Consider the following 21538-nt stretch of genomic DNA (forward strand, 5'->3'; position numbering starts at 1 on the left):
TATTGTTGCATGTGACAGGACCTCAACATAAGCTGCAACAAAATAATCCTGTTACCCCAGACTGATCATGTAGTTGAAAAACACTAGGAAGGAAATACTATGAAAAGAGCTGGGGAAGGACAAAGGAGTACTTTTTTCAAGGCCAAACTATATTTAAACAGGCGGAGAGAGGATTTGATAGGGTAAGGGAAACAAACAAAATTCTGTACAAAAAACAGAACTGAAGAAATAACAGTGGCTGAGGTAGGTTTACTTTAATGTTCAAGAGAGAATAGACACATAAGGATCAGGGCTGTACATGTTCTCCAAAAAGAAATTATAGAGGAGGAAAAGGAAAAGAACTTATGAACATATTTTAGAAATGAACCAGCCTTTTGAGTTTTCTTTAGTTAAATTTTTTCTACTGAACAAAAGAAAAGGGAAAAACTGCGTGTTTCAAAGGAGGGCAGGTACATCAAACATACGGATGATAATTTGATAAGACTGCTGAGTATGTGCTCGGTTCTTGGAATCAGTTTCACATGAAGTTTGAACAGTTCAGACAAACTTTATTGTGCTAATCCATTTGAAAGAGCTATGGTCTTTCTGAACATATGCTCTACTTCTCATCTCCTTCTGTTTCTTTATTCCTTTAACAATATTTTTTCAATTTCTAAGCCTTTCTATCTCTGAATGATCACAAAAGCTGTGCTTAGAGTAGTCCCTAGCTATGGCTCTGAACCTATCAAGAATTTCTTTGGTAACCTTTTATCTTAGTATCACTCTAGCTATGCCCTACTGCTGCATTCATGCAATAGGAGCATAATGGGAAGAAGAGGAAAACCTCTTGTTATTCCATCTTGGGAATGTTGTCTTGAAAGATGATTACCACCCCCAGTTAACCCCCCAGTAGTTACGCCATGTAAATTCATTAACAGAATTTATTTTTTTAGTGTTAACATTGACTTTGTATTTAGTAATTGAATTAAGATGTAAATGCCGATAATGGTGGCTTTGCAGCCATTCTGCCAGAGGCTTGTTGACACTGCTGTAGTTTTTTCCTCACATCTCCAAATCTGGACCATGGACATTTTTTTCCCACTGGGGTGCTCATAATTACGTCCTGTACAAAATACAAAGTCAACATGGCATTACTGTGATCGTTCCTACAAAGTGGAAATATCTAGAATACTAAACAGCAGTACTTTGCATACCGGTACTGTACAATATTGGAAACAATGCACAAACATGCGATAGATCACATTTATAAGTCCCATTTCTTAAAGGTTAATGCGAGTATACAGGAATAGGAATTACAGGAATTTAGCAGCTGGGAATCCTGTTGACATCTAAAGCAATATGTAATGTATATATACTGTATACATTATGTCTTATGCAGAAGGGATGGGTTGTCAAATGTGACCTCCCTACCACATGCTGCGAAAGGCCGGCTCACAAGAGATCATCAAGCATTAGACAAGCAAACACGATTGCCTTACAAAATAAAAAAATAAAAACAAACAACTTCATAACATTTCTAGCCTACCCAAACATTGTCCAGACAGTCTCTCTCTTACACCTGCTCATTCTGTTAGACTCAAGACTGAATTAGACTGTGCTGTCTGAGGATGAGAAGTGCTCATTGTTCAGCACAAATCAATACTGCAATTCATAAGAAAAGAGATGATTTCATGAGCCTTGTAAAAGTGGCTGGATGTGGGAGATTCCTTTGATTCCTTTGTTTCTTCCCTCGAGCACATGAGTGTCCAGGCTGTGTGCCTATCACTCTCCTTATTTTCTCCTCCATGTCCTATCTTTTCACTCAGGCTCTCTGTGCTGGACGAACAGCCGTCCTGGGACCTATCTCCCTCTCCCAGCTGTCGGTGCCTCAATCCAGATGTTTTGGATCTGGATCTTCATCATCCAGGAGTCCAAGCCTCTCCTTTTTTATTGCTCTCTCTCCCTTGTGTTCATGTTGTCTTCTACTCTCTCCTTTCGTGTGTTTGTTTCCTTTCCTTGACAAATGAATGGTGTGTTTTGTGTTCCCTCTTGTGTGTTTGTGTAATCTGACCTCTTTCCAGGTCTTCATGGCGGAGAGGAGGCCATGTGGCTCAGGTCTGTTTAGCAGCACCTGGAAGTTGCTCAACCTCCTCCCAGATCATATTCTTCATTATTGGTGACAATCTAAAATGCTGTAAATCTACTATGTTGCTCTATTCTGTATATCAACTGCATGTCTGTCAGTCCTGGAAGAGGGACGCCTCTTCAGTCGCTCTTCCTAAGATTTCATCCATTTTATCCCCCCTTGGTTAAAGGTTTTGTTGGGGGCAGTTTTTCCTTGTCTGATTTGAGGGTCTAAGGACAGATTGTTAAGCCATTTGACATATTTGTGATATTGGGCTATATCAATAAAATTTGACTTTACTTGAATTTGACTTTAAGAGGACTCCTTTGGCCATTGATTTATCCGGGCTTTACAGCCACAGTCCATACATTTGTAGGGAAACACGCACGCACTCTCTCCAATGCCAGCCACAAATCTGTAATCGTTTGCTTTTCACTCGACAGTCAGAGCCGAGTGACTAGAGATCCAAGTGTGCAGTCAGTTCTATGGCCTTCATCCATTGTACTGCCTCCTGACGAGCCAAAGTAGGTCATGAGGCTTAGATCTGAAAGATTCTTATTTTCTTTTCAAGTCTGTGGTGATGTGATTCTGCACTGCAATTACCACTAATCAGCTGTCAATTGAAGGCAGTCTGCATCATTTCCCTGCATTAAGTCATTGATGATATCTGAGCTTCTGAAGGTGGTCCTCATGTCTTAGTCAAGGCTGTTGCTGCCAATGCTGACTCTGTACAATGAATGAACTACTTAATTATATCCACTGAAAATCAAAAAAAAAATTTTTATTTATTTTTTACATTACTTTATTAAACAATGCTTTAGATTAAACGAGTCTCTTTAGAAAAGGGCTCTGTCACACATCATCTGTAAGATTCATCAGTGATTTATTTAGTAACTAAAATGCCTGTAGTGTTGAGAACAGTCCATGTGCTAAGTCCACATGAGACGCAGAGGAGGCAAAATCTGCTTCAATTTCACCATCACTGAGATCACAATACACAGCAAATAATCTACATACCCAATAAATTGAGCCATTATCAGTCATAGGACATTACTGTAGGTCCATCATTCTGAATTTACATTATATTTTATCTGGATCTGTTTCGGAACCCACTTCTCTACCGGTTCTGTGGATTCTATTCTTTGACACAAAATAAAAACCGGGTTCTCAACTACTGTTCAAAAGCACATAAACATAACTAACAAAATCTGGCCTATAATGTTAGTGTGCCCTTTCAACAGTGATCAACCTATCGCTGATATCAAATAAAAATTTCTTTCTATTTTATTCAAAATACAGGAGGATGCCGAGGCATCAGTTGAGCACTTTCAATAAGCAATCTAACATCTAAATTCGAGAGGGTATGCATTTATCCTAAAGCAGGAACAAAGTTTACTGTTTTAATACGTCAGAGAGGATAGAACATAAATAACTATGTTGTATTAACAACTCTTCATTGACTAATGAAAACCTGGGGGAAAACATTACCTGCTACTATTAGATTAAACATTCTTTTTATTTCTGCATTATTATCTAGACTAACTAGTGTTTTTCCAACATTATTGATGAACAAACCATACTGAAAGTAAACTGTGCCTTTGTACCACAGCACATTAACTGCAACAGCCGGCTTATTTCAACAGCTCTGGGCCAAGAATACCTCATGAAGTGACAGGTAATAGTATTGGAACAGTTAATTGTCAAATTAATTCCGTTCCTTTTCTTTTATTGCCCTAAAGCTCTCTCTATCTCCAGACAAAGGTTTAATGGCCACTAATGTCCAGGTTGTGTAATTAGCAGAATACCAAAAGAGCACAGCTCTCTAAGCTAATAAAAGTGGTGAAAAAGGAGGGTTTTATTGCTCTGTACAGTTGATGAAGTGTGTATGTGGACGGCATAAAAATAAGGTTCATTTCTGTTTCTGGGAAAACACAGGGCCTGAGTGACATGACTGGTCCACGGAGCAGCAAAAGTTCCCTGCTTACTCTGGCCAATTTCCCTGACTTCTGCACCCTCAGTTGGACTGAAGAAGCTCAAAACTGTAGTGTCGACAGTTAACATAACCAGCAACCAGCAGCTATTTCATTTACAAACCCCGGTGCAGAAGAAGACTACCAAGATGCTGATAAAAAGATGCAAAAGTGTAGTGAAATATCATCAGGACTCATAATTACCATCACTCATCTTGACGACCAGATCAAGCGAAATAAACCAGATTATTATAGCAGTAGTTGGGTTGCTGCAATTTGCCAATGCTAGCTGATGAGTCAGTTAAAATGTTTATGCAGCCATATTGCATCATTTTCTGAGAATCAAATATTGGGAAATATTATGAAACTTGCAAGAAGAATCCAACATAATTGATCAATATCTTTCTGTATTATAGTACCAAATGATATTTACCCCTACTCGGTTTCTCCTAATGCCTCAAGTCTGTGTCTTTGTGCTACCACTCAAGGTTAACATATTTTGGGCCACACTTCACTCACAGCAAAAAAAAAAAAAAAAAAAAAAAAAAAAAAATGTTTTCCTCTTTTTCCCCTGACTTGTCAAGACTGTCAACTAACTGAATACAAACACACAACCAAAAACTGCATAAGAAGTGTGGGCCCAATGCAGGTTTCATAATAAATACGGAGAACTTGACAAATAATGGGACAACAACTCTGCACAGTCAAAGTCAATAACTGAAATCACTACTTATATTTTAAAAAAAGAAAAGGAGGGCACAGCTTGTGTGAAAGTTTGTAACTGTTTTAATGACAGCACCATCACACAGCTACAGTACAAAACTGCCTTCCACAGCTAGAAAATTGGAAAAATAACCAAAATTGATTGTTTAACCCCAACGCAATGATTAAAACCGGAGGAAATGATTGCAATCATTGATCCTTTGGCAGTCATGACCTGTGCAAGGGACCAAATTTTGAACCAAACAATAATAATACTAAAAACTAATGCAGGAAAGACAGTGTCAGACTTCTGATTAGACAGACTGTATAATCCCATGGAAAGTAAAATATTAAAAGTCTGGCTCAACAACTATCCCTGTCTGAATTAAAGCTCACTGTCTATATTAAACATAAGCGACGGCAAGAAGATGGATGCTGATACTCCTCCCTGGACTTGACAACATCAAAATGCAGGCCAAATGTCTGCCAGTAGCCCGTATTTTTTTAAGAAAGGGAAAAAACATCTCCAGTCTTATAGTCACAATTGTATGTCAGTGGGTGATTATGATTTCTCCTTGGAACCACAAAAGCAAATCAGGAAAATGGGAGTGTGCTGTGCTCCTGCCCATACAGCTGTTACTTTCTTGCTCATCTAGGACTGTATGGCCTACTCTCAGAATGGTAATTATGAAGGGAACAAAGGGGATATTTAGAGACAAAGGCCAGTTTCGGAGTGAATAGGCCAGCTCCCATGCGCGGTGAGCGGTCTGACTCCAAATGCTGTTTCAAGAGAGACGATATGAGTTAATTATGCAGGTGAGCTTGCAGGGGGGGGGGCAATAGGCTGGAGTTGGCTTAGTGTCTACTGAGAGCGGGACCAGATAGCACCATCTGCATATTGCACGGGCACTGTCCGTCCAGCTCGCTGTTGCCCTCAATAAAAGCTAGGACCAAGACAGACAGCAGGCAACAGAAATGCATTCAAAAGTAGAGTATAGACGTGACCAAACCGGTCCTCGCACACACATTCTGGGGATTTCAATATTACCAAACGCAAATCCTGTGGCTATAACTTTTCACCCCAGTCTAATGCAAGATGATCTTCACAGAGTTACATGTGAATGGGGAGTTGATGGCTCTGGTTTAGTGATGTTTGCCAAACAATCACAGTGGACTAATGCCAAATATCCTGTGTCCCCCATATGTCCCACACTCGAACACGTACACTGAATGTAAAAAATATCAGTGGCACTTACTTTTCTCATGAAATCCATAGAGTATTAATGGCACTTTCCCTCTAATAAAAGACATTAATTCTCATCAATTTCCCACATTAGAACTTTTGCTTAACACTTTTTCTTATACAAAATTAGTTAAAGAAAGTACAGGTTTTTTTAGCTCTAAAGAACTAGTATACCAAAGGAGGAGGTCCTTATTATGTGGTGAAACTGAGGGACTCACGCACTGATACATTTATTGACAATTAATAAAATATATTGATATTGAATGTTTTTTTCCATTGCTCTTGCTACACTCCCACTAATGTGGCTGTCTAGAGTGTGTAGCCAGCCCCCCCATTAAGAATCAGTGAAATAACCTGCATCAATCCAATGAAGAGTAAATGGTCCAACATGACATAATAGAACCTATAAATACCTATAAAAATGGAATCAAACCTTCCTATCGACTGGACATTTAAAAAATTTAACTGGTCGAAGGTCATCTTACCTCTCTGATCTTGTCGCGTTTCTCTTTGACGTCCGGCTCCGGGGGTTCTCCATCACTGACGCCCACCACTTTGGGCATGGGGACGGGTGGCAAGGGTTTAGGCCCTGTATCCTTCTTTTTCAGGTCCTCCATCACTTTGTTCTTCTCTGTCTGAATCTCAGCCTGCAGCTCCTCACGTGACTTTCTTAACTTCTCCTTTGCCTCCTGCAGTGCTCGCTCATGGTCTGCCCGGATCTTGTCCCGCAGGCTCTCCTCCTCCTCCCTGTAGGAGGCAGTAAAAAGGCAGGGGGTGAGATTTATTTTATTCTTTAGTCTTTCTTTGGATCCCTAATAGTTTCCACAAAGTAGCTGCTAGTCTTCAGGGTCCACTTACAGTTATTTTAAACAAGGCGGACACAAAAAAGCAGAAACGTTTGGTGAAGAAAGGTGTTCAAAGCAATTTCTATTTCATATTAATTAAAGATGGACTTTGAGAACACTGAAGCTTTGGGAAACAGATATTCCACTGTGTTGGAGATTTTCTCTGCTTAGCCATGTACCTCTAACTTGACACTCTCTCTTCATCAACCACTTCTCTCTTTCTCTCTGCGCCACTTGAAGATGGCAGGTAGCACACATCTGACACACCATACTGATAGAAGTAGTTGTCAGGGTGCAGAAGCCAAGATGTGCCTGTTCGGGGGTAGGACTTGCCAGGCGTTGCCGTTATGATGCACATCACACGTCGTCGGCCTTGAAAAGTGAACCGCTCGCGTCCCATTGAAAATTCATACATTTACGAACCCGGTTTCCCCATGCGCCGCTTTTAATCAATCAGCGCTGTGGCTGGGGCAAGCAAAGCTAAAGTTAGCTCAGTTTGGACAAGCTCCGTTTAACAGCAGCATTTTAACTAAAAGCAGCTAAAACACAGTTTGCATCACAAAGACGGGGTCAAGCACGGTCCTGCATCAAGTGCAGGTGCGTCTGTAATTGCCTCTCTAAAGGGAAAACTCACTCCCACCCCACTACTCTGCAGTTACATCAGTTCAATGAAATAGGACAGGTGTAGAGTAACACAACGAGGACGCAAGCCAGAATGAGATGGAAACATCATCTGTGGTTTCACTTGTTGTAAAAGCCCCAGGATGTTGACTCAACTCTACCCCATGAGGATGTGGATAAGTAAAACAAACACAGCAGGGTGCTAGAGCAAAGGTGACAGGAGGACAATGACGTTGTACTGTTCTTCTGCTGTTACTTACAAATCATCTTTTAAATATCACATGGATGTTATGTTGACACATACAAATACGATATTTTACACAATGTCAGCTGTGCTCCAGACGGATGAATAGCAGCTTATTGGAGGCCAGGAGGTGGATTTCTGGCATAAAACACGTGTCAAATATCTGTTACACGAGGACACAAACATTACATGAAATATCCTGTGTATTTCAGCTGGAAAATACTCCAAATCAATCTAATCATTGTATGTATAGGTCATACCCTGTGTATTTATTATATTCAGATCGACGGGTGCAGTGTGGGAGGAATACATAATACATACAATACATACATTTAAACATGGTTTTATTTGTGCAAAAGAAAATCTGTTTTACAAACAGAAAAAAATTCCCATGAAATATGAGTCGGTGCCTAATGTTTTCATCAATCCTGTTGTATTGCTTAAGTTGTCGTTCTTAATTACCAGGTTAAAACGTGTGAGTTCGATAAATATGAGAAATCTTGAAAACAGATGAGTCTGTTTATAAAGACTTTCCCTGTGATAAACACAGGAAATGTGGGACTAACTGATGACCTGCTGTGATCCATGTGGACTCAGCTGCAAGCCTCCGCAGCCCTAAAACATCTCTTGGAAAAGGAGAAAACAATACTGAGAATGAGTGTGTGTGTGTTCGCGCACGCGTGCGTGCACATTTTTCTGTAGAAGTACAGAACCATAGCTATGAGATTAAGAGAAATGGTAATCATAACTTTTAGCCTTTAACACTATATTGTGTTACTTTTACTGTAGATACAAATAGTAATCCCATAAATGCCATGACTGCCTCTACAACTAAAACCACTCGTGCTGCCGAGGGTGACGTGTGGTGAACAACGCTGAGGGTTACTTCACCCTCCAAAAAAAAAAAAAAGGAAAAGTTAGTTTGAATGTTACCACCGCACTTCGTTATTAACTGTGCAGCCCTGGTCAGCTTTCCTTCCAGCATGTTAGAACCAGTTTACTGAAGCTGCAGATTCGATAACAACTTGCATTTTGTCTTTAGATTGTGAACAGATCTAGAAAACTGATCACACACTGAAAGCACATAAGCCTAAAAAGCATTTTATTTTTTAATTATTTGCATCTGCATTTATTAATCATCTGTTTGTAAATTCATTATCTTATTATCCATGTTATGATGAAAATGTCTCGTAATTAGTCGAAATGTTCTAGAAGTGTTGATGTTTTAGGTAAAGTGAGTCTACCTGACTCAGAGGGATTGTCAACCTGACAGAAACCAAGATCTAATTAAAATGTTTTTTATTGTCGGAAGACACCAGGCTCTACCTGTTTCTGACTATAAGATCATCCATGAAATATTAAAGGAAAATTTTTCTGATGAAAGTTGTTTTATGCTTCCTTTACTACTCAGACCTACTATTAACACGGATCCAATCATTTTAACTAAATGGTGAATTACAACACAAATAAAATTAAAATTGGCAGTGATCTCTCACCCGAGTTGAATCTGTTATAAACTGCGGTGATGTAGAATCAGATCGGTCCAATCAGCCGCAGCCTCCAGTCACTTACAAATTCCTAAACAAGGGGTATGTAGGTCCAATAAAAGACGGGAATTGACACGTCCGTTATGACGGCGAACAACAACAATTTCCGGGTCACCCGAGGAGCGAGGAGACATGGAATAAGATAACGAGAAGCCCCCGTGGTTGCACCATACGCGGCCCACTGCTGACCTACTCCAACCGGGCAAACTGGGGAACAAACATTCATTCTTCCCATTAAGGTGCGTGGTGAGTCACCAAAGTAAGTAACTAACGAAAAGTTCTGTGCACCTCAGAGAACAGCCACTTGGCAAAGCATCTGCACCTTATGAGAGAGAGTATATAAGTCTGCAAGGGACTTCAGGGCTAAGTGTGTCCATATGTCTGTTTGACAAGTAAATGCAAGACTGTGGCTGTGTGGGTGTGTTTGTGTGTCTGTGTGTGTGCATGTATCACCGCTGTAACAGTGACTATGTGTCTGACTTTTGCGGAAATCAGAATATGGTGGATTAAAGGGACAAGAAGTAAAGTTGCAAGAAGAGCAAAGAGAGGAAAGGAGGCAGTAAAGAACTAAGAAATAATGTATAACAGGAAGAAATAAGATTATGTGGGGAAAAGAACGGGCCATGAGAGGAAGAGAATCTGAAAAGGCTGTGTGTGATCAGCATCCATCAACCACCCATTTTCTATAACCGCTTACCCTGTTCAGGTTCAGTTGGGGCTTCGTCTTTTCCAGCATGCACTGAGCAAGAGACAGGACAAACCGAGGCCGTTTAAGCGGTTGATTGCAGTGTGTGAGGAGGAGCGGAAAACCACTTGTAAGAGATGCAGAGGAATCAGGATGGAATCAAATGTGAAAGAAATCAATGAAATGAAGAACTAAAGCTGTGACAGAAAGCCAAGAGAATGGAGAAACAAACTTGCAAGACAAACGGGAAAGAGACAGATGTTTTTTTTTACTAATCATCCTTCACACAACACAGTGTGCATCCATTTTATAATTCTATCATGACACTGAATGTGGGGCCAACAGAGACCAAAATAAACAGCTTCCAAGTTATGCAACATCGTTCTGGAAACAACTCATAAATATTCATATCGCAACTCCGAGAGTCTGAATTTAATTGATAGAAAACATATTTCGCAATACCAAGATTGCAATTAGTGTGTATATGTTTGGCTGGTGAATGCATGCACTTGTAAGGATATTTCAAATGTGCTTTATTTACTTTGTGGGGTTTGTATGTAGTACACCTGTGTATTGCATTTCCCATTTTGTGCTAAAGTTTCTGGGTAAATTTTAGCGTGTGTACCACATGTTCCACTCTCTGACGCATGTGTGCACGCATACAGTACTTCTGTCTTCTATTTCAAGGTCTGTGAGGAGGTTTTCATGTTTTAGTGACTGCAGTCTTGAACGTGTGTGTGTGTGTGCGTGTCTCTATTTGTGTGTGTCTACACCCGGGGGGGGGGTCACGCCTCCTCTGTATGCCATCCTCTGTGCCTCTGTGAATGAGCGTGCCCTCAGCAACATGCATTTAAATGTGATATTTAGATGGCGTCGACTGTTTAATGTCTGTTTGCGTGTTGGCGTACATGTGCGTGTGTGTGCGAGATGCCATGTAGCCTGACAAACGAAAGTGAGGAGGTTAAGCTGACAGCGCCGGTTTCTATTGGGTGCTGATTCTGCTCCATATATGTATATGTATATTTTTACATAGGAATATGTACAGAAACACAAACGCAACCATACAAATGTGCAGGTTTCCAAAGGGTTTTGGTGAAAACTCCCTGTGTATGCCCCTTCTCCTGCCCTCCTGTCTTTTATCTCACGCCGCTCTCTTCTCTTCCTCCAAGCCACTATCACTCTCAATCTAGCATTACCAGTGATTCCCTTCGATGCTCATATAATGTCAAACATGCAATTAAGAGCACACCAACAGCTGGCTGACTCAATAACCCTGACAAAGACCAGCGTGGGCCAAATCCATTGCGCACCCAGGAGACCACGCCAAGCCTCACCTTCACGTTTAGCTTACTGACATCCTCCAAAAGAGGCCACCCCACAGCCCCGAAATCTGTCTGAAGCAAGGACAGCCCCGTCTCCCTGATTAGTTGTTTCAGTCATGTCAGGCCACCAGTAATTTCCTCATTTTACCAGCCTTCCTTCCCGTCGCTGGAATTTTTTTTCGTCAGCGTTGTCTGGAAATCTGCTGCTCCGCCAAGGCCAGCCCTTTCCATGGCAACTGGAGAGAGCAGTTGTCGACTGCCTGGTGAGGTATCTAAGAGAGGGTTTTCTGAAGCCCTGGAAACATAAGGCTTTTGGGAGAACAGCACAGGCTAGATGCCATGTAACCATGGCAACAAACAGAGGGGCACACACACACACACACACACACATCATAGAAAGCAAGTCAGTTCTTAATTACCTCATTTACTCATTTATGCAAGAGAATAAGATCGCTGGGCCATTAGTGACTGCACAGTATCTGACTGTAGTGCAACTCCAACTCCAGGGGGAAATAGAAACGCGAAGGCTGCCTTTCAGACAAGATCTAAGTTACCAGGTTACCCGGCACAGTGTTGGACTCCTACACTATTTCAAGCAAATCAGTTTCTAACATTGCAAGCAGACAGATTAAGAACAGAAAATGTGAATAAATGTATTTATGTGCATCTAAGTAATTAAAGCTAAAAAACATTATCCACAACTACAACATATGCAAACAACAGCATACTAACAAATCCCCTATGCTGCAGGGATGATGGAAACCATCTCAGCCGGAGCACAATCATCTCTTGGCTACCTCAAGTGACAGTGACTCATTTCACAATCAGAACAGACCATTTTACCAAACTCCACGCCGACTCGTGTTCAACCCACGTTGAGTCACTTTCATATGAGACTGCTGGTCACAGGTTCATCTCTGGTCGCCACTGTTCGGCGTCTGGAGTCTGCCCCTATAGCTCCATGCACACCAATGCTAAAACGCAGAATCACACGAGATAAAAATGAAGAGAGACTTGGAGAGTAGAGGAAGCGGTTCCAGAGTTTTATATTACTAAAGGAGGTTGCGAGGCCAGCCTCGCAAACGGCACTTCCTCTGCATCGGACGTGAGACCAGCGCAGCGGCATGCAAAGGGTGAAGAAAGCACAGTGTTGATGTGACGGTTGTTATACTTTTCCATCACTCTTCTCTGTATTTTCTATTAGAGTTCAACCAACAACATGAGTTTGAGCTCAGGACCCATCCACTTTTAGGGTGCTGCTCCACAAGAGCTTCATGTATCTTTTCCCCAGGGGTTGCTTAGTTGACTCACAGGCACCACCAAGTGCCAGAGGCAACACAAAGCACACTGACAAAAGGGCCGAAATGTATTACATTGCACTGAAGTGACGACCTTTAGATCTAAAAGAAAAAAATGTGAAGTGTGTTGAACTGGACAAATCTAGCATTTAGGCAACATTTAAAGAAAGAACTAACCTACTAGAATAAAATGTATTCAAACAAAAAAATTGAACCTTTTTTTTGCTAGCCCTATGACATTCACAACCTGCTGTGGAGGTGTAACATCAGTCCAACATGTAAGAAAGTGTGCAGGTACCGGATGCTTGAGAAAAGACTAAATTAAAAAATTTTTTTAGAAACAACTGTAAGATCAAGAGATCATAGATGAAAGAGAAGTGTGTGTGTGTGTGTGTGAACAAAAAAGAAGTGAACCTCTTGAATGCATGTTTAAGATGAGACATCCAGGGTCATTCTTTGTGCATTTCTCGCCACGCTGGACACATCCATATTAGATTAACTACTTGCTTGCTAACTTATATGGACTAATATGACAACATAGATATTTAATTAACCGGCACTACAAATAATGATTAGGTGTACAACGTGATTGCTGTAATAACTGTCCATAATGAAAGCCAACTTGTCGTTCCCTACAACACTGCTCAGTAATTCCAGACAGAATTCAACATAAAAGAAAAACACTTGACTTTCACCTCCGGAACAAAACCAGGATCAATTCTAAGTCCTTGAAAGGGGAACTACAAAAATCTTCCACTGTATTCAGTCTTAACACTATATTGATGCATGAAAGTGGGCTAACAGAAGCACTGCCACTGTATACCTACTCAGGACAAGTGCATGAAAGTGGGTTTAGATCAAGGTTGTCCCTTCGTGTGGGCAATTCAACTCAAGAATGTCTTCCTTTTTTTGCCGTGGAGTGTCTCCATAGTCCATCCGTGACACATGAGTATAGAGTGTTTGCTTCTTGTCAGGCATCTCTACACCACGGAGCTCTCCTGGGAACAGTTCCTCTGAGTTTCAAGTTATGTGGACGAGTCTGCCTCCTGCTAGGCCATAAACACCGTTAAGTGGAATCAAGAGGACCGTGCTGCAGGTTGGTAAGGCAGCTGAGTTTGGATTTCTAGTGACCTGTAGCTCCCGGGGTTCCCCGCAATGTGACCTATCAGACAGCTTCCATGTCCTGCTTTTTCCCATGACCCATTTGGCGCAAATGGAACCTGCACTGCTGTATGTGTAACAGCTCTCCCACGCTTAACTGTGGGTGTGTAATAGCATCCTCTCTCTTTGTTCTTCTTTCAATTCTCTCTCTCTGCCCTAACAACCTCCTGCCGCTAGGTACGATCTCACAGTGGCAAACACACACACACACACACACATACACCCATTTCTTTCAATACATTTGCAATTTATCCTTCTCCTGTTTCTGCTGTTCTTGCTCTTAGTTGTCTCATCCATCTTTGCATATGCCAGCACCCGTCCTCCTTCCTCTTCTTCTAATTACTTGTCCAAAACTCCTTCCTCCCACATGTCAAGTGTTGTGTGTATCAATTAGTGATCTGTTACTTTCCTGTTATGGCTGCTTAGCAGCCTGAATACTGTCAAAGCAGTTTAGTAAAATAAAATAAATCAAACCCCATATTTAAACAATACCAGGCTGAATCACTCGCCATTGAAACATGTACTACACTACAGTGCATAATCCTAAGCCTCTATGTTTCATGTGTACACCTGGGCCCTGAGAGCACTCAGGCTGTACCCAGGCTGATATCCACCCTTCTGACCTACATCATGGCCGGCTGACAAATGCTTTTCATAAAAAAAGACGGTCTGTCCAAGTTTAGCCCAATTACCATAATGCAGGCATTCGTTGTGGATCTACAAATGCCTCACAAGTTTAACCAAGAGTCATGACAGAGAAAAAAAATAAAATAAATAAATAAATAAAAGTCACTGTACTAACAGACACCCCATTTCCCATCCCCAGGCCAGTATAAATCCACCAGCCGGCATGTTACAGCCCCAGTACAGGGAACATTTATTATCAGGCCCGTTTGGTTCTGGTACAGCTTTTGTGGTTATGCTGATTACGGAGAAGGGGGGCTGAATTTGTCTGTGAATTCATAAATGTTTATTTGAAATTCAAGCCTCGGAAACCTGAGGGCCAATTCTTAATTCGGCGTTGAGCGATCGCACTTTGATCCCGTTGCTTTAACTGACAGGGAGCCATTGTGGAGCAGGGTTGCATTTCCAGTGTTTGGCAGGGATGGGATTTGGTGAGAAGCTTTGTAGTTAACCATGGTCACATCATCCCTGAAGACTGAGAGCCTCTGTCACTCTGTATTTCTCTCACTGTCTGTCTCCCTCTCTGATTGTCTTTCCACTTTGTTGTTCTTGATCATGTCTCTTTTTTTGGGCAGCGTCTCTTCTTGTTCATCTGCCACTAAAACCTACCGTGCCGCACTGACGCAAACCAATTCTAACGAGTGTCTCTCTTTTTCTTTTCTTTGGCTTTAAAGAGGTTTTGTCACTACTGCGCTGCACTCCAGAGATGACAAATGGGAGATAGAGTTAGGCAAAGACATTTGTTTCACACACTTTCCCTCTTACACAAACGCAGCCACATTTGTTCTTATGCTATTTTTACCCAAGTCACCACTTTTGACTAATGTCAAGGTGCTACTCATGCAGTTTCCTTCCTCCACACCGGTGGTAACTCATCTTCAAAAAGTAATCTTAATAGGAGCACTGATTCCTCACATCTTGCTCTGTCCCGTCATGCCTTGCAAAATCTTCAATTTCCTTCAGAATTGTGGTTACATCTCCCTCCGTTCACCGAGCAGCTTCAAAGAGCAAATGATATCGCAAAAAGTCGTTTCTACGCCTCTTTCACACAAAGTAAAACTGCCGACCAGGAGATGACATCCTAGTTGCTGCTTGTTCATCAGTAACACAGCACAAGACTAGTTGTATGTCCAGTCCCATGGGCCGAGACCATTTTTATTTAGTCCGGAAATCCTGCTAAAACCAATTACAGGATTGTCCTCTGTGTTGATATGGGTCATTTGAGTCACAAGCTCTTAGTTATACTTAGTTTTTCACTTCAACATTGTTGTTCTTACGTTTAGTATTTTGACGAACGTTGAAGGCCTTGAACCCTGAAAACTTGAATTCCAAAATGTCTAAATTTTATCTTTTTTGTAAAGAAATGCTTTTTTTTTTTTTTTTTTGCCATTTTCAATCACGTTCCTTAATTAATAAAACTATGTCATGGAAAAAAAAAGTCATAAAATGCTATACTCCTCATCTTTGTTCAGGAAGAATTTGCATGCAGGTATGCATGGTGGTAAGTCTTTTTGATCTTCTAATATGACTGCTGGCACTGCTGGGTGTTCAAAGATCAGGAGAAAAAAAAAAAAGAAAGAAAAAAAAAAAAGCTACTGTTAGTCGTTCAACATTATTGAAATACCAAGTCACCCAAAAACGTAAAGCTACTGTAATTGTTTCCCATAAAAAATTTAAAAAAAATTGGACAAACCAATGTATTTTCCACAGTCAAAGCCCCTACTGTCAGTTTTGCCTGACCGCCTGGAAGTCATACAATCCCACTGTTTACAAAAGTACATCTTCTGTAAGATGATGTGGTGTATAGGATTTGGTGTCATCTGGATGGCTCAGAATCCCCTGAGCTCTCTGACATATCATCATTCCCTGTTGTCAAATCAAAAAGAAATGGCAGCACCTATATCAGAGTTTCCTGCCAAGACATAAAATGCAGGGTGTGCTGGGTATACGCAAGCCAGAACAGCTGCGGAATTTATATGTTGCTGCATTTTTAAAAGTCTGGTAGCACAGCTTGTCCAGAGGTAAATACCGTATAAGAAATCTTTTTTGATCACAGTCAAAGCTGTGTTTTTGTGACACTGGAAACTGTGCCAGTGGGATGGTCTTCAAGCACTGAAAGATAACAAGGAGTTGTGAAACTGTCTTTATAAACCTTTGAAGCGTTAAGTCTTGTTCAGAATAGAAAACATTTTCGACATCTACTTTACTTTTAGAACAATTAGAACAATGTTTTTAACCTTCTTAATACTAGGATCTACTGTTTCATATAGGGATGCTTTTATTTTGAAACATTACCCTTAATATTATAGATAGTGTTACTTTAGTAACAGCGAATTACAAGATTCCCTTTGATTCTTAATATATTCTCCAGCAGGGCAGTACCTTTCATGTTTATGCATCTTGTGCCTATTCATCGGTGCCTTGTATCCTATAGTGACATGGCTTTGGAATTCTTTTCTAAACTAAATGGTGTCTGGCGTCATCTCTGGCGAGTGGAAAATCTAGCACGACCCTGTGACTAACCGTGGATTATGAATTGTGGCATGCCCACACAACAGCACAAGCAGTTTTCAGGAAGGATGACCTCACGGAGATATATTGATGCAGTACTGACATTTTCCTGCTTACTACACTCCGTTTCGGGCCATTCTTTGCTTCATTTATTTTATTCATGCAAATGTAATAAAACTAAACATATGCATTGTTCTTGAATTTTTGAGGACAAATCAAACAAAAGAAAATGTACGCATCATTATTGCAGTGTTTTTATGTACATTAATTAATTAATTAATTCATTAATTATTCTCAAAATAGAATGCTCTACTTCGTTATACATCTCAGTCTCTCTGGGAATCTTATACCAATTCCCAAGAGTTTTGTGTTGCATGTTAGAATTTGCTGCCTGTTGTCACGCTCGACCGGTTATATTCGCTGTGGCATTGTTGTACTGTTGACTGAAGGGTCTGACTTTAGCACCTACACTAGCACACATTAGTAGCAAGCGTGGGTTTGTCCATGTACATCAAAAAAAAATGTAGGATTTCTACTAAAAGCATGTTCTAAGTACTACAAATTATTGTTGTTTAACTTCTAGTTTGTAAATAGGATTATATTGGTGAGATCCACTCATCACGGGTGAAAGCCAATGCCCTCCTGCCCATACGGAATAACACGGTATAAATACAACAATGTCAAAGCCCCATATGGCTGCAACCGTACCTTGTCTAAAACAGTGATAAAATACCCAGAAACACACATAATTACCTCCGAAGTGACCTGACTTTTTCTGGCCTTAAATATCAAAAAATAACAAAATGTGTTCTTGTGCTTTCATTAATTAAAAGGAAACAGTAATCGCTTTTTTCAAACCCAACAGGACCTCCAAATGATGGATAGCTACTTGCCAAAGTGACTTGTGAGCTCAATTGAACTATGCTATTGCAGCCCAAACATATATTATTTTTTATACTTTAGCCCTCTAAATCAAACTCTTAGGAAAGTTTCTTCTCCAAGTTGTTTTGGGTATTTTTTATTTATATACCTTGTTGGGGCATAAAATAAAAAATTTCCTCCACAACTACTCTGTCCTTGAACAAGATTAAGAGCCTTTAAGAGTCAAGCTGGGCCCCTTTTGACTTGTCTGTTTTTGTGTGTGTGTGTGTGTGTGTGTGTGTGTGTGTGTGTGTGTGTGTGTGTGTGTGTGTGTGTGTGTGGTCTCTTCCTCCAATGAAAAAAAGCATTTAATCATTTTTGGTTAATGGTTACATTTCAAAGACTACTTGTCATGTCAAATCATCACCATGGCCCAACACATTGGCCTTGCAGTGAGAGCTTGAGGACATCACACATCAGCACACCTTTACTTGTAGGAAGGGCTTGGTATTGTTGAAACCTTTCCAACACTCATGCCAATTTTGGTAGAGATATCAAAGTTATACTTTGCCAAGACAAATGCCTTCTTGTTTTCATTCCTAAGTAAAGGCAGATTGTATTATTAGACTGTATTATTAAAACAAATAATACAGTATAAAATGAACTAAATTGTGATTTCAATAGGCCGATATCTGATGAAATAATACGAAGACTTACAATCTGACTAAGTATTCAACGTCAACTGAAACGATTAGTCTATTGACAAAAAAAAAAAAAACTATCTACAACAATTTAAATAATCGATTAATCATTTGAGTCATTTTCAAACAGAGATAATGAAATGTCCGAAGACATCACCTTAATATCTGGGAAGCTACAATGGGCATTTTGCACTATTTTTGACATTTAATAGACAAACAATCAATAAATCAAAAAAATAGTCGGCTGATTAATCGATAATGAAAAAAAATTGTTAGCTGCAGCCCTACTTGACAGCTTTTGATACTCACTGCTGCAGACAAAATTCAGTCAGTATTGAAGTTCCATACTCAAAATAGGTTTTAAACCATGTGTCAGGAAGGGTCACATGAATGCAGGTTTTTATTTGAACCGAACACGGCTCTTTATTTAATGGAGACTCATCAATGAAACCAGTGTGTTCAGTGTATTCTTTGGCACGAAAACACGAAATAAATCAAAACCTGTGGCACAGCCTCTGAAACATAAGCTTGAGTAAAAACTGTGTCTCACAAACCAGACACAAAATAATCCCTCTCTCTCTCTCTCTCTCAGAGGCTGCAGCTGCTTCTACAGAGAGGACAACATTATGATCACATGAAAAAGATGGAGACAAAACAAGAGAAAGAAAGATAGGAAATGAGACACACAAAGAGCAGATCTGATAAAAAGCAGCGATGTTAATGAGGAGATTAAGCTTGATGGAAGTCCAGTCCTCATTCTGCAGGCTGTTCGCTCTAATACCAACTGTACCAGATGAAATCGCCTGACAACGCACAAATTAATTAGGATATGTCTTTGTCAAATTACTATGAACATTGATCTAGGAGATGAATTCATATTTGATATGATATTCTGCATGTAGTGATATCTATTCCGAAACCCACTGAACGCAGAGTTCAAATGGATGTAGCAATGAGGAATGGTAAAAGAAGAAACAGACCTTGCAGTAAAAGTGATTCTCTTTATATTCCTGAAGTTGCACTTGATTATAAGTTGATTACAAGTTTTAAAACTTATCATCATTATGTTCTAAAATTTCACTTTCTATGCACAAAGAGTATTTTCAACCACTGATCATCCCTAAGGCATAAAATTTATGTCGGCTGATAAGGTTACTTTATGCCACTTTATCTGGGAAGACTGATGCACTCTTCTATGTGCGAGTTACATAAGGTTTTTAGAGTGTACAAAGTGCCTGTTTAGAAAGTCACATCTGTGGACAGTCACTGAAATTGCACATTTCTTGTATAATTTCAATGAGCTGACTCCAACAAGTGACAATTTGTAGGCATATGTTGGCAATAAGTTAGTCCTTTCAAAGAAGTTAATGGAAATCAACACACTGGCTGCAAGTCCAAAACTACTGCAGTTAACACTACTTCTGAAAAATAAAATAAAACATCACCAGAATGAGAAAAAACTACCCCATGCAAAGTCCTTGTTCCAGCTGGAAATTTATGGTACCCTGCCAGCCACTTGGGCAAGCAACCAGACATTATTTTGAGGGCCTCTACTCCTCAAAAACTCTAGCTGGCTGGTAAAACAGCAAAAATAAAAGGTCAATGCTCTTTATAATTTACCAGCCCTGGGGAAATATGTTTTATATGTCCTTCATGGCCTGCCCAGTGAACTAAAGTGAACTACAAACATGGGAATGGAGGTGGTCCCCACTGTTGTAGCAATCATGCCTATTAGCATTTACATGCTGTGTGTCAAGGCAGCAGTATGATGTTTTTAAGGCAAGAGGTGCCTTTTGATTTTCAGAATGGGAGAATGCAAGTGAACTTGAGATTCTGGCAAATGCACCGCTATGGTTTGACTTTTTAAAAGAAATCCTGGTGATGGGACAAAGGTAAAACTGCAGTGATGTTATCCATTAAAGCCCCAGTTTAGATTCACAAAAATCCAACCTCAAGCTTGATACATTCAGCTGCATAGCGTAGCTTTGGACATAAAATTGGAAAAAGTTAAAACAGTTTTGATGGATGTGTGAAAAGCCCCTTTTACGTAGGCGACTCCTCCGTTTGCTATCTACAACAGACGCTGACATTAAACGGCTATGCCCCTGTTGAATCTACAAACCAGAATGAATGGTTTCATGAGCCCTCTGCACCAACTGCAGTGCCTTGGTATTCTTTCCAGGTTGAGCTAGCTTGACAGAGTGTGTGCGCCTGTGTGTGCGATGGGGTGAAGCTGCACGCACAAGCTGGTGCTCCTTTATTAGAACTGAGGTTCTTACGCATTGAGAAATACACCACACACCAAAACTAGATTTACTTTGTGGCTGACAGGCGAATGAAGCGTGAAGACACAGAAATAATATCCAAGATCACAGTAAATAAGATAAACACGTGCACTTTGATGTTGGCCCGGGCCTTAAGGCTGATTTATGGCCATATCTGAGCGGAAAAGCAAAGCTATGGCCCTGCAACTCTAACAATAACTGGCAAGGCAATAAGTTGTACTACCAGGTTACTCACGGTCACAGCACTAAACTCCATTATGAGAAGGATGCTGTGTGAAAAGATTGTGCTTGTACATATTCCTCTACCTTTGGCTGTGTTTGAACATTACATGACTCATTTGGCGAATACTTCTCATCACAGTAAACAAACAAGAAACCAACGCCGTTGCGTGCACCGTTAAAACACGGGTTGGCACAGCAGGAAAATTAAACCTTTAATCCTCATAGTATGGGTATGAATGGTACAGAAGCAGATTTTGTACAGTACGACCTTATGTGCCAGCAGCATGGATGCAGAGCTTGTCTCGTTCAATGGTGCAGCTCACTCTCAAAAATGTTAAATGCCAAAGTGCCATCAGCTTTTATTTTGAAAAGAAATCTATTAACCGTCTTTTCCAGTATCAAATGTCAAACCGCTCAAAGCCATTTCCAAAATTGGTCATCCGATAGCATGAAGTCTTGGCTTTCACAGAGAGTTTCTTGCCAGCAGCCAGGTGGCGGGTTCCTGCGGGCGGAACCCATACGAGAGACTGAG

At 40.4% G+C, this 21538-nt stretch overlaps 1 protein-coding gene across 9 annotated transcripts in view; it reads right to left on the bottom strand.

The window, feature by feature from the left end:
* man1a2 (mannosidase, alpha, class 1A, member 2) overlaps nt 1-21538 on the bottom strand; it is a 137195-nt gene that overhangs the window by 107161 nt on the left and 8496 nt on the right. For all 9 annotated transcript variants that reach the window (XM_040148288.1, XM_040148287.1, XM_040148286.1 and 6 more), the window contains one exon: nt 6505-6766. In XM_040148288.1, coding sequence (XP_040004222.1) covers nt 6505-6766 — 262 coding nt within the window. The remainder of the gene's footprint in view (nt 1-6504; nt 6767-21538) is intronic.

This window comes from Xiphias gladius, chromosome 16 (genome assembly GCF_016859285.1).
Source record: "Xiphias gladius isolate SHS-SW01 ecotype Sanya breed wild chromosome 16, ASM1685928v1, whole genome shotgun sequence".
Classification (NCBI taxonomy): Eukaryota; Metazoa; Chordata; class Actinopteri; order Istiophoriformes; family Xiphiidae; genus Xiphias; species Xiphias gladius.